The following is a 16629-nucleotide window of genomic DNA, read 5'->3' as shown; positions in this document are numbered from 1 at the left end:
AGTCCTGGAGATAAACATTGGGTTGTTATTTTACTGAAATGCACATGGCCCTTTTTTTGCTGGATCTTTGTAGATTTTTGAGTCATACACAATCATGTGTTCTCTACTCTGACTACTAATCCTTAGCATTCCACAAGCTTCCCAAAATAAGTTGGGTGAATTTTGGCCCATTCCTCCTGACAGAGCTGGTGTAACTGAGTCAGGTTTGTAGGCCTCTTGCTCGCACACGCCTTTTCAGTTCTGCCCACAAATGTTCTATAGGATTGAGGTAAGGGCTTTGTGATGGCCACTCCAATACCTTGACTTTGTAGTCGTTAAGCCATTTTGCCACAAATTTGGAAGTATGCTTGGGGTCATTGTCCATTTGGAAGACCCATTTGCAACCAAGCTTTAACTTCCTGACTGTCTTGAGATGTTGCTTCAATATATCCACAACATTTTCCTACCTCATGATGCCATCTATTCTGTGAGGTGCACCTGTCCCTCCTGCAGCAAAGCAACCACACAACATGATGCTGCCACTCCCGTGCTTCACGGTTGGGATGGTGTTCTTCGGCTTGCAAGCCTCCCCCTTTTTCCTCCAAACATAATTATGGGCATAAAAAGTACGATCTTTGTCCCATGTGCAGTTGCAAACAGTAGTCTGGCTTTTTTTATGGCGGATTTGGAGGAGTGGCTTCTTCCTTGCTGAGTGGCCTTTCAGGTTATGTCGATTATAGGACTTATTGTGGGAAGCTTGTGGAAGAATACCTGAAACGTTTGACCCAAGTTAAACAATTTAAAAGCAATACACTCAATTTGTATTTGGTAGCATGTGAACTTCTGACCCACTGGGAATGTGATGAAACAAATAAAATCTGAAATAAATCACACTCTACTATTATTCTGACATTTCACATTCTTAAAATAGTGGTGATCCTAACTGACCTAAGACAGGGAATTTTCACGAAGATTAAATGTCAGGAATGTAAACTTCCGACTTCAACTGTATGTGTAAAAACAAATTGCAACATGGCCTGTTTGGTCAGTACGTAACAGTGAGCCAAATGCTACTTTGTTTAATGTCTTTCAAGTTGTCAAGAAATGCACCCTGCCAACCATGGCCTTGAAAGTCTACAAGGACTCTGAGACAGAAGTACATGAAGAAGTGTTTGAGTATCTTCTTCAGAAACCAGACCTTGTGTGCTAAAAATGTGTTTACCCAATAAAACTAGTCCTGATGGTGAGTTATTTGTCTACAGTACAGAGATGTGACCAATGTATTCGTTCGTACAATCCTAGCTAGCACAAATTATACGACACACTTCTGTCCTGAAGCTAGCAAGCCGGATCTAATCCTGCTGGCCCAGTTCTGCCACCCAGATCCAGACGGAGGTCTGCTGTTTGCAGGGATGGTACCGTAAACGGGAGCCCCTAACCCCCGTCCCCAAAGCCTGCAGGGGTTTACCGCTGAGACATTTAAATGCCAAACACACTTTTGGGAGGGGGGATTGTGTCTGGGGTCTAAGGTTTGGAGGGATGGAGTCACACGTTACACATTCTGTGGCATGTCACAGATCACATCAGCCCCATTTTAATTGTATGTCTTCTCTCAACATCCCATATAGAATTGTAGCTTCATGATTTCCTAACAGATTATTTGGGCCCGACATTTAAAAACATACTAAAATGGGGTTTAGTGCATGGCTAACAAACACATTTTTAAAGACGGATATGTAATTTGGTTGTATTGTCCCTGTAGAATTGTTGAGAACAGAGACTATTCATTTATTCATGTGATCGGAAGAATCTGTTAACTCTTCTGCAAGCTGCAAGCTACTCCATGGACGTTGGTGATTCATCCGACTCTGACACTGTTAACACAAAGTCCTAACAAAAAAAGGAAAGCTGAGGAAGATAAAGTAAGCCTTTCTTTATTTGCTATGACTGATCTTCCTGAGGTTCCATCTTTTGGGTGTTGGGTTGGCCTACTCCTGGAGAGTTACTATGTATGTAGGCCTTTTCCTGTCCTGCTCTTACCCACTCAAATCACCTTTGAAGATCCTAATGTGCAGTTTAGTGATATACTGTAGCCAGGTGTTGGAACAGGGCTGAAACCAATCCTTGCACAGTAGCTCTCCAGGAAGATGGCTGGCTACCACTGAGCTTTCTTCAATTTGTCTATCCTTGGCTCCTCGTGTCCCTCGTCATTCTTCTCAAAACCAACTACAGAACAATGAACTAGGAGAGGAACATTGGGTCTTATTATCAAATTCAATTTGAAAAGGAAAGTGAGGAAACAAGCAAAAATATATTGACAAAGAACCCTGGTGTTTATTTTTTATTCATTTATTTAACTAGGCAAGTCAGTTAAGAACAAACTCTTATTTACAAGAGCCTAGGAACAATGGGTTAACTGCCTTGTTCAGGGGAGAATGACAGATTTTTACCGTGTCAGCTTAGGGATTCGAACTAGCAACCTTTTGGTTACATTCCCAACGCTCTAACCACTAGACTACCTGCTGCCCCAGGGTCTGTGCTTTTTGCTAGATGATTGAGGTCATTCTCCAGAGCAAAGCTAAGGCGTGGGAAAGGATCATGAACAAGTATCCTCAGACAAAAAAACTTGTCTGACCGCACCAGATGTGATATGATCAAGATATTGGTTGCAAATATGGCAGAGGATCATCTAGTTTTAAATGCATTAAGATCAATGTTTTGCCTTCATGTATTATTGCCAGTCCAGTCATTTCATTTTTTGGGATCCGAACAAGTCCCCCACGACATGTGAAGTAGGCATACGCAAGAGCAATAGCTTCCTTGTTCCCATACCTGGCCGACCCCAAAAGCAAGACTGACTATGTGAGTACGAAATAAATCTGGGTTCCAATTCACTCCCTACCACTTCCCCTTAGCCCTAACCCTTTGTTTGCTGATTTTTGAAGGGTGTGGATAGGTTTAAGCAGTGTAGTCGTAAAGCTTTCACCCTATGGATCTGCACACATTGAAAGGGTTGAAGGGTCAAGGGAAAGTGGATTGGGATGGGCTGTAAGACTTTCAAATGTCACATCTAAAATAGTCAGCACTACCCTAACACAGCCTATATAAAACACAGCCAATACATTCTTAATAAAAAAACACATGTAGCCTTATGAACAACGCTGGACACAATGTTGATATTCACACTAACTTACGACTATGACAGCCTCAAAACGAACACCTCAATCACACCGACAGTGTCTACACGCAAAATGGTAAACAGCATCATCTGGATRTGTGCAACAAAAGTTCAACATTCACCATCTACCATTCCTGTCAAGCCGTCTACGYGTACAGCTTGACGCATGCGTTCAATAATCCGAATTTATGCACCTAACAGAACGCACTGTAATGCTGCAAGGCAAGGCATTCCATTAAAAATGAATGTACTTCTGGTGTACCAAAATGCAATGCCACGATCGGTGTGATCGAGGCGCAAGCAAAGTCGGGAACGGTAGCATGCATTACATTTGCATATCKTGTGTGGATTTCAGCACACGAGATAGAGATAGACACCTATCTAGCTTTCTAACATGTCTTTGGTTACATACAATCTCTTCAACTGAAAGATGTAACGTTATTCCCTGCATTCTCCCCGGCTTTGCTGCCGTGTAAACATACACGAGGCACGCGCCACATTTGACTCTAGCTTCTGTAGCACACACGAGGCGGGCATGTAAGCCTTGAAAAATTATGGAAAAGTATCTACAGCTGACAGTTAACATCATAGTTACCCAGGCACACAGCCATTACTGAATACTCAAACCGARTGCRGGTTTAGGTTAACTATGTAACGAGCTTAGACGTGTGGCTTTGGTAGCCATCTAGCTAATGTTACTAGTTAGCTAAGTAGCCATCTAGCTAGCCAAATAATCAACACTTACGTCAGCTAAAGTATTGAGTATAGAATGAATGACTGACCTTAACACAGTATAACCTGCATTCTGGTTCAGTATTCTTGAAAATATGTTTTTAGGACTAACCCTCATTGTTCTATATTGATTCTAGTTTGCAAACGTTAGCTAGCTAGATGGCCAAGCTACCTAACATTAGCTATTAGATAGCTAGGTAACGTTAACTAATGTTAGCTAGTTTCTGTAGCTAAGTTAACCTGGTAGCTAATGGTTAGATAACTTTAGCTATTTGCTATGGCAACTTTACAAAACATTTGGTGCCAAATTGCCACACGGTTATTTGTTTATTCAAAATAAGGAATTTAGCCGCTTCAAGTACCTACCTTGGTATGTCCATTCTGTCAAACTGACCTAAAATTATAAGCTAGCTAGCTACGCTTTGAGAATGGCGCCACGCCTAGCTTGGTTTAAAAAAAATAGGCTATACCGATCGATCAGTGAAGGATGGTGAGAGGAGCTATAGGAGAACGGGAATGGAATTCATGGAACGGAGTCAAACTTGTGGTTTCTGTATGTTTGATGTGTTTTATACGTTCCATTTATTCCATTCCAGCCATTACAATGATCCCGTCCTCCGATAGCTCCTCCCACCAGCCKCCAMTGCAATTTCCTGCTAGGTAATGAATATTTGGCTTGAAACTATCTATTGATAAATGGTTGACTTGGGACAAATATGAATTTCAAAACCATAACCTGAATGCAAAGTCTGAGGCGAATGTGAGGAAGGAAATATCAGTGGTGGCAAAATCGAAACTTAAATGCAAATCAGTGGGCTGGATCACATTGACAAGCAATACTTAAACACTTTTTTCAAATTAACTCTAGTGGTCAGAATTAGTCACTTAATTCCCAAAATTGTTAAAGCTGCTCTTTTCAAGTAAAATATTAGTAACTGCTGTATTGCCTACATTATTTGCTGTGTATATTGATCTGGGGGGGTTGCTATTGCGGGTTGCCAGGCAGTGACAGTCCAAAATGTATAATTGATGGAGCAACTTTTTACACTGGGCGTAATGTAATCTAATATATAGTCCCAGTGGGCCCTGTTTGGCTGGGACTGGGAACCAGGGAGCGGAGACAGAGAGGAGGGAGGGTGGTAGTGTGTAAACTAGGATATAGTCCCATTGGGCCTATTCTTGCAAGCAGGGCTGGAAATTGCCAGGGACCTAACAATACGATATTATCACAATACTTAGGTGCCAATACGATATGTATTGCAATTCTCATGATTCTATATGCATTCCGATTCGATACTGTGATTCGATATTCTACTCACCATATGTCTGCTGCAGAGGGACAAGAGGGAGCCATGAGAAAATGAGTTTATCAGTCACGGAAATAAAAGTGCTGAAAACAAATTGGCTCCCTATTTAAAAAATAAGATGGAGAACARGTTATGAAGGAACACAGTGCAGGAACAGCCGAATAGCGCAAAAATAATATTATGACATGCTATATCGTCAAAAATAATATCCCGATATGTAACTGTATCAATCTCCCCCCCCCCCCCATCACTACTGGCTAGGGTTGGGAAGGGTGGGCAGAGGGGGAAGAGAGAGGATGGGGAATGAGAGAGAGAGGTGGGAGCAGTGCTGTTTGTGGAAAGGTGGGGAAGAGGGAGAGATGGGGAGTCGAATTTGTGGAAAGGAATGCATGGATTTGCCAAGTGTACAATGTATGTATTGTACATCAGTTTTTTTCTGACTCTAGGAACCACATGGGCTAGCTAGGGAATAGAAACAATGGTCTGCTTCCTTAATATGGTTTCACTCGATGGAATGATCTGCACATGTGCCTTCGTGTGTGTATGTTTTCGCCTTGTGTTTTTTTTTTCTTCCTGTGTGTGTTTTTGGCCTTTGTCTTACTCTGTGTGCCCGCTCTAATTGCAGGCATTTGAGGGGGAATCGATTTGAGCAACATGATAACTGAGCTATTTGGCTGTTTCATTGACTAACTGTGTCCTCTCTCTCCCTCATGCCCATCTCTCTCTCTCTCTCTCCCTCCCTCCACTGATAGGTCGACAGATGTGCCCACCTGAGAAGTTTGACTGCGGGGATTCGGCCAGCAAGTGCGTCTCATCGTCATGGCGATGTGACGGGGAGAGGGACTGTGAGAACGGGGCAGACGAGGACCAGTGTTCCGCAGGTAAGACTGAAGGGGGGAGAGGAGAGGGACAGAGGGGGGAGGGAGACAGGGAGGTAGAAAGAGGAGAGAGAGGAAGATGAGAAAGGGAGGGAGAAGGATTAGATCCTCTGATGAGAGACAAAAGGGCACAATTTGATAGAAAGCACGAGTGATAAGAGAGGCATATGTTCCTACAAATCAATCGTTTTGGGTTTTTCTTGACGGGAGCTAATTTGTGTTGAGCTAAAGGTGTTGGAACAAATAGCAGATGTTGTATTTATAGCTCAGTGTCCCAGCTGCCAGTGTTGTTGGTGTGTGAAGAACCTTCAAAGACCTCATAGCTGTTTCCCCCACTGACGTTTCCTTGATCAATTCTCCCTGACACTGGGTGAGTGGGAAATGCAGGTTACTACAGCAGCTCATAAGTAGGGCAAGTTTGTCTCAGTGAATGGCTGAGATTGAAATGTCTGTCTTCCTGTCTGTCTACCTGTCCGTGTGGAATCTCATATACTGAGGTGTTACCTGAGGCCAGGGGTGTCAGTAGGGTATGGCAGTCACCATACCCTAGCGCAAGTCCAACAATTTAAAAGTAGACTACAACATTTTTTGACTAAAATCATTACAAGACTGGTGAGCGGCTGTTTTATGCACCAGTTACTTTCACRTTGATGTCGGCATAGGCGGCGCGTTCAATAGGCTAGGGGAAGATAAGCTTCCCCTAAAGTCAATTTAATAACATTTGCCAAAATGAGCTACAGTCAGGTCCATAAGTATTTAGACAGTGACACAATTTGCATCATTTTGGCTCTGTCCGCCACCACAGTGGATTTGAAAAGAAACAGTCAAGATGTGCTTGAAGTGTAGACTATCATTTTTAATTGAATGGTTTTGTCAAAATTATTGTATGACCAGTGTAGGAATTACAACCACTTATACATASCCCCCCAATTTTAGGGGCTCRAGTGTAATTGGACAAACTAACAATCATAAATTMAAATTGTGAGTTTWAATACTTGGTTGCAAATCCTTTGCAGTCAGTGCACTGCCTGATGGAACTATGGAACCCATAGACATCACCAGATGCTGGGTTTCCTCCCTGGTGATGCGCTGCCTTTACTGCAACCGTCTTCAGTTCCTGCTTGTTCTTGGGTCGTTTTTCTTTTAATTTTGCCTTCAGCAAGTGAAATGCATGCTCAACTGGATTCAGGTCAGGTGATTGACTTGGCCATTGCAGAACATTCCACTTATTTGCCTTAAAAAACGACTGGTTTGCTTTCGCAGTATGCTTTGGGTCATTKTCATGAATACATAATAATACATAAATAAGAATTTGTTCTTAACTGACTTGCCTAGACAAATAAAAGGTAAAAAATGAATCGGAGCAGATAATACAACCCTAAACACTTCAGAATTCATCCTGCTGCTTTTGTCAGCAGTCATATCATCAATAAATACAAGGGAACCAGTTCCATTAGCAGCCATACATGCCCACACCATAACACTGCCTCCACCATGCTTCACAGATGAGGTGGTATGCTTCGGATCATGAGCAGTTCCTTACCGTCTCCATACTCTTCTCTTCCCAAGTTGATCTTTGTCTCATCTGTCCATAGGATGTTGTTCCAGAACTGTACAGGSTYTTTWAGATGTTTTTGGGCAAAATCTGATCTTCCTGTTTTTGAGGCTTACCAATGGTTTACATCTTGTGGTAAACCCTCTATTTACTCTGGTGAAGTCTTCTCTTGATTGTTGACTTTGACACATGTATGCCTACCTCCTGGAGGGTGTCCTTGATCTGGCCAACTGTTGTGAAGTTTTTTTTCCTTCACCAGAAACATAATTATTCTGTCATCCACCACAGTTGTTTTCCGTGGTCTTCYCGGGCCTTTTGGTGTTCCTGAGCGCAACAGTGCGTCCTTTCTTTTTAAGAATGTACCAAATAGTTGATTTGTCCACACCTAATGTTTTTAATATCTCTCTGATGAGATTCGTTTCGATTTTTCAGCCTAATGACGGCTTGCTTCACTGGCAGCGACAGCTCTTTGGACTTCATATTGAGGGTTAACAGCAACAGATTGCAAATGCAAATGCCACACTTGAAATCAATAACACACACCTGGCCATGGAACAGCTGAGCAGCCAATTGTCCAATTACTATTGGTCCCTTAAAAAAGGGAGAGGAAAAAACCATCTCTGCACTTTCAGCTCATATTCATTAGTTAATTTCAACTCCAGTGTGCTGTGGTACACAGATAAAATAATAATAACTTGGTCAATGTCCAAATATTTATGGACCTGACTGTAGGTCAGGCTCGTTGCCTGTGCAGAAATGAATAAAACAATAACAATTACTACACCARAGAGCATGATTTGGCCACAGAGGACTATTAGCTTATTTTCTAAATGAGCTGTGGATTGTTTTAAGCTCGCAATTTGGTCAGCGCGCGCAGCAAATAGCCTCTACCAAGTAGCTGATTTGTTGAGTTACAGCTCAGTGAAAAGCAGTTAAATAGGTCTAGGCCTATCCCAATATTTCGAAACACAATCGTAGGAAAAACACAGTTTAGAAAGCAAATGGCTATTGCTGAAAAGAGAAGAGAAATAAAATACTAATCTGTAGCTAGTTATCAAAATTCTAGACGGAGGTCATATTGTACAATTTGCGTCTCCCCTTCTCATAAGCCTAGATTAGATGGTTGCATTCAAGGSAAAGTTGTTKTTACTGATCTGTKTGTCAGTGTCAGCAGTGTAGGCTACTAATTTGTGTCGCATTACGAAAGATGTTGCTTGTCTCCAATCATATAGTAGAATYGCATKAAACATTTTCCCGTGCCAAAAAAAAGAAGAAACGTCTCTGATTAGGCCTACTCTATGTCACTACTCTATGTCACTACTCTATGTCACTACTCTATGTCACTACGCGCTCAGGCATGCATGGTTAATGCATTGTTCAGAACTGTCTGTTTTGCTCACAGTAATTGACTTATATTAGCCTAAATTATGACTATGCAATCTACTCATCACATTAGGAAATGTAGTCTCTCTTACATTAGCCTGCAAATGCAATGATACTGTTAATGCATGCAATCCTTTATTATAAAGGTGCAATCTTATTGGTGAAAAAATGACTTCCCCAAACGTGAAACTCCGCCTATGGATGTCGGCATTTGAAACCGGCCATGTTGTGACTTGATAGCGTGCATTATGCATCTATTTCACGTTGCACCGTTCCACAAGTAAATAGTCCATTTATGATGAGGTTGAGTAGTGGTTGACGTTGTATATGACGTTCCACAGACCTTTAAACCTAATATTGCGATAATAATTCATGGCTGGGGTATAAAAAAAAAATTCTGCTGTTCTCCAAATGCATTTTAGAGTTTTTAAATTGTATAGAAATGCAGTAAACGAGCTTCAACTTAAAAAAAAAATCCCCCATACCCCACTTTGCCATACCCTATGTTTAATTGAAGAGACGCCAAATCGACCAACACAAACTGAGAATGTATTTGAAGCTGGGGGGGTGACGATCTTGACTTTGACCTCTGTCTCTATCCCCTCTATCCCATCCCCTCTATCTGTCGATACACATGCGGAGAGATGACCGAAGAAGACACTCAAATGTGGTCTCCAGTCACAGCAGGAAATGACTCTTTGGATCAACCTAAAAGTAAATTAGTTTTGTTAATAAAATAAAACATCTTTGTTGAAACCAAATTCAATGTTGATTCATTGCCAACTGTTATATTATTACCGAACTTATATTTCAAGTTGCAACCTATTTCTTTCAACACTCAACCTACTGCACCTTTCCTCTTTGGTTAAACCTAATAAAAAAAATATTAAAAATAAATTTCATGTAAATACAACCCATTTTTTTCATCATGCTCCAACTTTTTACTTTGGATTTACCTATCCACATGTCTTGAATTGGGTTACAAGCAATTACATAAATTCCTTGGAAATTAAGAAATGATGATTGTTTCCAAGCTTTTTCTTTACAGAAAACTTCAAATTTAGTAACCACAATATCTAAGCCAAGATATGCTGCCTTAACAACATGCTCTGACGTGCACTGTCAACTGCGGGACCTTATATAGACAGGCGTGTGTCTTTCCAAATCATGTCCAATCAATCGAATTTACCACAGCTGGACTCCAATCAAGTTGTAGAAACATCTCAAGGATGATCAATGGAAACAGAATGAACCTGAGCTCAATTTCGAGTCTCACAGCAAAGGGTCTGAATACTTATGTAAATAAGGTATTTCTGTTGTTTATTTTTAATACATTTGAACAACTGTTTTCACTTTGCCATTATGGGGTATTGTGAGTAGATTGATGAGGGGAGAAAACGATTGAATCGATTTTAGAATAAGTCTGCAATGTAACAAAATGTGAAAATAGTCAAGGGGTCTGAATGCACTGTACGTATATACGGTTATTGAAGTGAAAAATAACATTGATTATTACATCTTAGAAATGTTTCATGGAGGGTGCGGATGATCATTTATTTACTGTCTGATGGGGTCTGTCTGTCTGTGATCCTGGCTCAACCTGCAGAAATGGGCCTTTGATCTATCATTTAAGAGATGTGGTGTCTTAGCTGCGTGCATATCACTGGGCACGCGGTCAGACTCACAGCTGAAGATCTACCTCCTTATTCCTTCATTGGAATGTGAATCATTGTGTGTTCCGTCCAGTAAAATTCCATTCCTCTATTTTTTTGGAGGTACAGAATTGTGTTAGCTGTTATTTCAAATTGAAATGGTGTTGAATAGGTGTTGTTGGCACATTAGTACACCATAGTATGCACACGTGTGGGCTTTCATTCCTGCATAATGGCAACAGGATGTGTGTCAAATACAGGAGTATTGACTGGCAGAAATGCCTGGGAAAATCCATTTAATTTTTTAAATGTTTGTGCTGCAGAGTACTGCACAGAGTACTGGATACCCCCAACACACACACACTTCCCAGTCTCCACCCCCACTCCAGTTCTCTCTTCCAAAATGTTGCACCCCGACCCCCTCCCGCTCTCGCTCTCCTCCCCCCTCTTCTCCCACTTCCAAATTGGAGCACTGTCGTTAATTACAGCTGCTAATTGGGGACATCCATATGTTAAATTATACATGGGTACAGTCTGAGAAGGTCATTATTAGATTTATAAAGCCCTCTGAAGAAAGTTTACCAGCTTTTAATTGATGATAATATGGAATCAGGTTTGTTTTAGGCACACAGGCCCTCCTGCTGCTCCTAGCTGGAGTTGGGGATGGGGATGGTGGTTTGTACTTGTGAATGAATGGAGAGACTAATCAGGGGAGTGGAAACAATGGGGACGAAAATAGAGAGTGAGGCTGGAGCTTTCATGTTAATCACGGAGTTCACACCTCTAAGGGCCTGGTTTGTTGTACACCCATATGTGTGTGTGTGTGTGTGTGTGTGTGTGTGTGTGTGTGTGTGTGTGTGTGTGTGTGTGTGTGTGTGTGTGTGTGTGTGTGTGTGTGTGTGTGTGTGTGTGTGTGTGTGTGTGCATGTTGTGTTTTTTTTTGCCGTGGTTTGTCTAAATCGTATAGCGGAGTGTGTCTCTCTGTCGCCAGGTAATGAGTCAGGCTCGCTCAGGGTCAATAATAATGAAGTTGAACGACGATCACCACAGAACTCAGGCCCAATTCATCAGTGCTCCGCGGGCGGTTTGTCTCAGGGACTTCGAGAGGAGCGATATGTTTGTCATTTATTTACACAGAAGATGAGTCGACGTTACACGGATATTGTTACATGTTAAATGTTTCCCCCACAATGGTTATGTGGGCCTGCTTTTCTCACATAAGTATATACACACAACGACACACGGTACATTACTTTTCACTTCCTGCCTTACCACAGCAGCTTAGTTCTTAGCGTACACTCTTAGATAAAAGGGTTCCAAAAAGGTTCCGCGGCTGTCCCCATAGGACATTCAAAGACTCAATCATGGACACTCTTATAGACAGTTGTGGCTGCTTTGCGTGATGCATTGTTGTCTCTAACTTCTTGCCCTTTGTGCTGTTGTCTGTGCCCAACAATGTTTGTACCCTGGTTTGTGCTGCTACATGTTGTGCTGCTACATGTTGTGCTACTGCCATGTTGTTGCTAACATGTTGTGTTGCTACCATGTTGTGTTGTCATGTGTTGCTGCCGTGCTATGTTGTTGTCTTCGGTCTCTCTTTATGTTGTGTTGTCTTTCTTGTCGTGACGTGGGTTTTGTCCAATTCTTTTTTTATTTTTTTATATATTTTGAATCCCAGGCGCTTCCCCCGCAGGTGGCCTTTTGCCTTTTGGTGGGCCGTCATTGTAAATAAGAATTTGTTCTTAACTGACTTGCCAGGTTAAATAAAGGTTAAAATAAAAAAATAGGAGAACCCTTTTTGGTTCCAGGTAGAACCCTTTTTAATTCCAGGTAGAACTCTTTTAGGTTTCATGTAGAACCCTCTGTGGAAAGGGTTATACATGGAACCCAAAAGGGTTCTACCTGGAACCAAAATGATTTCTTCAAAGGGTTCTCCTATGGGGACAGCCAAAGAACCTTTTTGGTGCTAGATAGTACCTTATTTTTCTTAGAGTAGCAGGCACTGTGGTCCTGAGGGAGCTCTTAGCTAGCTGTGGTCTGAACATCGCAAGAACACACTGCTACAAATAGACTCTTACTATAGCTACATACTATAGTTACACGGCAAGTCAGATACCTAATGTCGCCATTCTGTTAAAGTAAGCTACTGCTGTACCTGGCCATAAAATCCAAAAGGAGTTCTGTATATGTAGCCTGTTACGCAGGCTTAGTTAGAGGTCACAGTTTTCCCAGTCTAACCTGAGTATGTAAGACCTTCCTCTTTCTCTCTGCGCTGTCAAATCAAATCAAATGTATTTATATAGCCCTTCTTACATCAGCTGATATCTCAAAGTGCTGTACAGAAACCCAGCCTAAAACCCCAAACAGCAAGTAATGCAGGTGTAGAAGCATGGTGGCTAGGAAAAACTCCCTAGAAAGGCCAAAACCTAGGAAGAAACCTAGAGAGGAACCAGGCTATCCGTGGCAGGTTGTGGACGGGAAGGAATCCCCTCCACTCCCAGCTGCAGCGTGGAGCACTGTGGAGCTTGTTCAATCAATGAGCTGTATGTCAGGGCTGGAGTGGAGGGAGCAGCGGTGGTGTAGCCTAGCCCGTGGCAGTGTGGTTGGATCAGTCAGCCCTGGCCTTATACTGTAGCGTCACTCTGTGTTCCACAGGCCTGGGAAAGAGAGTCAAGGGAGACCCAAGGGACCTGTTGCTATTTTCACATCAGTCACACTGTGTTGCACACCTGCACTGGGATCGATGCCGTAGTGAGGAGAGGAGCTGTTTGCGTGTGTGTGTGGTGTGTGTGTGTGTGTGTGTGTGTGTGTGTGGTGTGTGTGTGTGGTGTGTGTGTGTGTGTGTGTGTGTGTGTGTGTGTTGTGTGTGTGTGTGTGTGTGTGTGTGTGTGTGTGTGTGTGTGTGTGTGTGTATTAAACACACACCTTGATGTTCTCACCTATCCAGCCTGCGCTAAAATAACTTCAGCCTCCATCCCATTATTTGATAACGTATCAAGAGAGCTTTGAAGAGTCACCCACCTTTATAAATTACAGAGGAGAGCAGTGCTTGGGCTCTTCCTCTGTAATTGTGTGTGTGTGTGTGTGTGTGTGTGTGTTTGTGTGTGTGTGTGTGTGTGTGTGTGTTGTGTGTGTGTGTGTGTGTGTGTGTGTGTGTGTGTGTGTGTGTGTGTGTGTGTGTGTGTGTGTGTGTGTGTGTGTGTGTGTGTGTGGTGTGTGTGTGTGTGTGTGTGTGTATTCCGAATGCTCAACTTGGTTTAGGATCCAGCCTCTATTATAATGCCCTTCATTTGTAATCCTTTCAGACCGGGCCTGTGACTGTGTAGGTGTAATGGGATGTGGGCACGGAACACACACACACAGTCGCTCTTTTCCTCAAGGCAGTGCAGTTGTTTCAGACTTTAGTGGTTTCCCAACGTCTGGGAACATTAGCCCATGTTCTTTTCCCCTCTAAACACCTCTCTCCCTTTCACACCAATGCCCTATCACACAACAGATGGAACTGCAGCTGGGAGGTTGTCCGACCCAAACCTAAAACACTGACAGCTTCCCCACAGGGCCTGCGGAAAACATCAGAGAGAGGGCTGAAGGAATGAAGGGAGAGAGAGAGAATGGGAGAAAGATGCAGTTGAGATTTGAATATCTATTAATCTAATTATTATTTGATTTAATATATTCATAGATTTACTGTTCGGCAGTTTTCGAAGGAAACTCAAGTTAATTTCCAGCAACATACGCGGAGTGGAAATATCGATGGGAATTGGCCCCTGACAGGCACTGAACATCGAGTGACGGGAGAAGCGTTTGGGATCTTGTTCCATCTGACAGTTTGCGTTCTAATGCCTTCCTCGTTTCAAAAAGGTTGGAATAATCCCGCCAGGAGACAGCAACCTGGCATCATGTGATTCATATTTCAATGTGATTCATATTTCAATTTGATTCATATTTCAATGCGATTCCTATTTCAATGCATATTTCAATTTGATTCATATTTCAACGCGATTCCTATTTCAATGTGATTCATATTTCAATGTGATTCATATTTCAATCCAGGCCTAAGCATCATCTGAAGCCTTTAGTGGTGCCTGGTGATTGAGCCATCCATCTGGCATTATCCTGTACATCCCCGTGGGTTACCTACCCATCAGGCCTAGCAGTGGAAGGTTAGAGGTACCCCTGGGTGGATGCCACTCATGTTATCCATACACTTTTCTCTGTTTCCTGGTGATATTCTGCTGTTTCCTTCTGAGCTGCCATTGACCTAGGCTCCCCCAGGCGTCCCTGCTAGACAGACAGGCAGAGAGACCGACTGCACTGAGACACCCTGAGACTAGGCTGCTCTTTACTCCAGTAGAGCAGACGTACTACATGTCTCTCGGGGGATTTTTACTGCAGCTACAAGTTCATTTCAAAACCAACCACCGATTTCAATAGCATTTGATAAGACCGTCACTGATTTGGAATTCATCTTAAAAGACACCCAGGTCAGAGCGTAGCCCATCAGAGGTTCATCTCTTCCAATTACCGTACAGCGACAGGGGGGCTAAACTGTCACAGCCCTATCTGATCCTGTCGTGCGATCATATCGTGCCATGTCACTAYCTACCGACTCCCCTCTCTTGGAATGGTAAAGACTTAAAGGCCCAGTGCGGTCAACACTTTTGTCGACTCTATTTCCACACTATTTCCACACAACACTCTATCTATTTCCATACTGTGAGGTTGGAATAACAATTGTAAAATGTATGATAATGCTAATGATAATGTAAGAGCTGTTTGAAAAGATCCCCTAACATTTCAGCCTGTTTGGAGTTTTGGCCTGCCGGTAAATGAGTTAATAAGACCAATAAGAAAGAGAGTTCCAAACCTCTGCCAATAACCGCTAGTTTTCAACTTTCCCCTCCCCACGCAGACCACTCCCAGTGTCCTAGAAAAATTATTGCTTGTGAAATTGCTCTTTGCTAAGAAGTAATTTTTTTATACATGGACACACCTACCGTTCTGGGCACATCTTGACATAACGACCAGTCTCGTTGATTGGCTTTTGTTGGGCACAGCTTTGCCGTGAATGCCAATATGTGTTGTCATCTAACCATTCTTGCCCTTTGTGGCTGTTGTCTGTGCCAAACGAAACAATAACAAAGTTTGTACATGATTTCTCAAACCAGTTGTTTGGTCTCGCTAACAATGTTGACGGTTGTCTGGCCTACATGTTGTGCTTACATGTTGCCCCCCCTGCAACTGGCTCATGTTGTTTGCTAACATGTTGCTGGTTTGCTCATCCAAAGCGCGATGTTGTTATATGTTTGTGTTGTCATTGTTTTGTCTGCCGTGCTATGTTGTTGTCTTCGGTCTCTCTTTATGTTGTGTTGTCTTTTCTTGTCGTGACGTGGTTTTTGTCCAATTCTTTTTTTATTTTTTTATATTTTGAATCCCAGGCGCTTCCCCGCAGGTGGCTTTGCCTTTTGGTGGCGCAGCTCATTGTAAATAAGAATTTGTTTCTAACTGACTTGCCAGGTTAAATAAAGGTTAAATAAAAAAATAGGAGAACCTCTTTTTGGTTCCAGGTAGAACCTTTTTAATTCCAGGTAGAACTCTTTAGGTTTCATGTAGAACCCTCTGTGGAAAGGGTTATACATGGAACCCAAAAGGGTTCTACCTGGAACCAAAATGATTTTCTTAAAGGGTTCTCCTATGGGGACAGCCAACGAACCCTTTTTGTGGTGCTAGATAGTACCTTTTATTTTTCTTAGAGTCAGCAGGCACTGTGGTCCTGAGGGAGCTCTTAGCTAGCTGTGGTCTGAACATCGCAAGAACACACTGCTACAAATAGACTCTTACTATAGCTACATACTATAGTTTACCACGGCAAGTCAGATACCTAATGTCGCCATTCTGTTAAAGTAAGCTACTGCTGTACTGGCCATAAAATCCAAAAGGAGTTCTGTATATGTAGCCTGTTACG

The 16629-nt window shown here is 42.4% G+C and overlaps 1 protein-coding gene across 4 annotated transcripts in view; it reads left to right on the top strand.

Annotated features, from left to right (window-relative positions):
* LOC111971375 (low-density lipoprotein receptor-related protein 8-like) overlaps window positions 1–16629 on the top strand; it is a 285885-nt gene that overhangs the window by 183001 nt on the left and 86255 nt on the right. For all 4 annotated transcript variants that reach the window (XM_023998127.2, XM_023998126.2, XM_023998125.2 and 1 more), the window contains exon 4: window positions 5949–6077. In XM_023998127.2, the coding sequence (XP_023853895.1) occupies window positions 5949–6077 (129 nt within the window). The remainder of the gene's footprint in view (window positions 1–5948; window positions 6078–16629) is intronic.

Source organism: Salvelinus sp. IW2-2015, linkage group LG13, assembly GCF_002910315.2.
Source record: "Salvelinus sp. IW2-2015 linkage group LG13, ASM291031v2, whole genome shotgun sequence".
Lineage (NCBI taxonomy): Eukaryota > Metazoa > Chordata > Actinopteri > Salmoniformes > Salmonidae > Salvelinus > Salvelinus sp. IW2-2015.
This window is presented reverse-complemented; position numbering and strand designations above follow the sequence as displayed.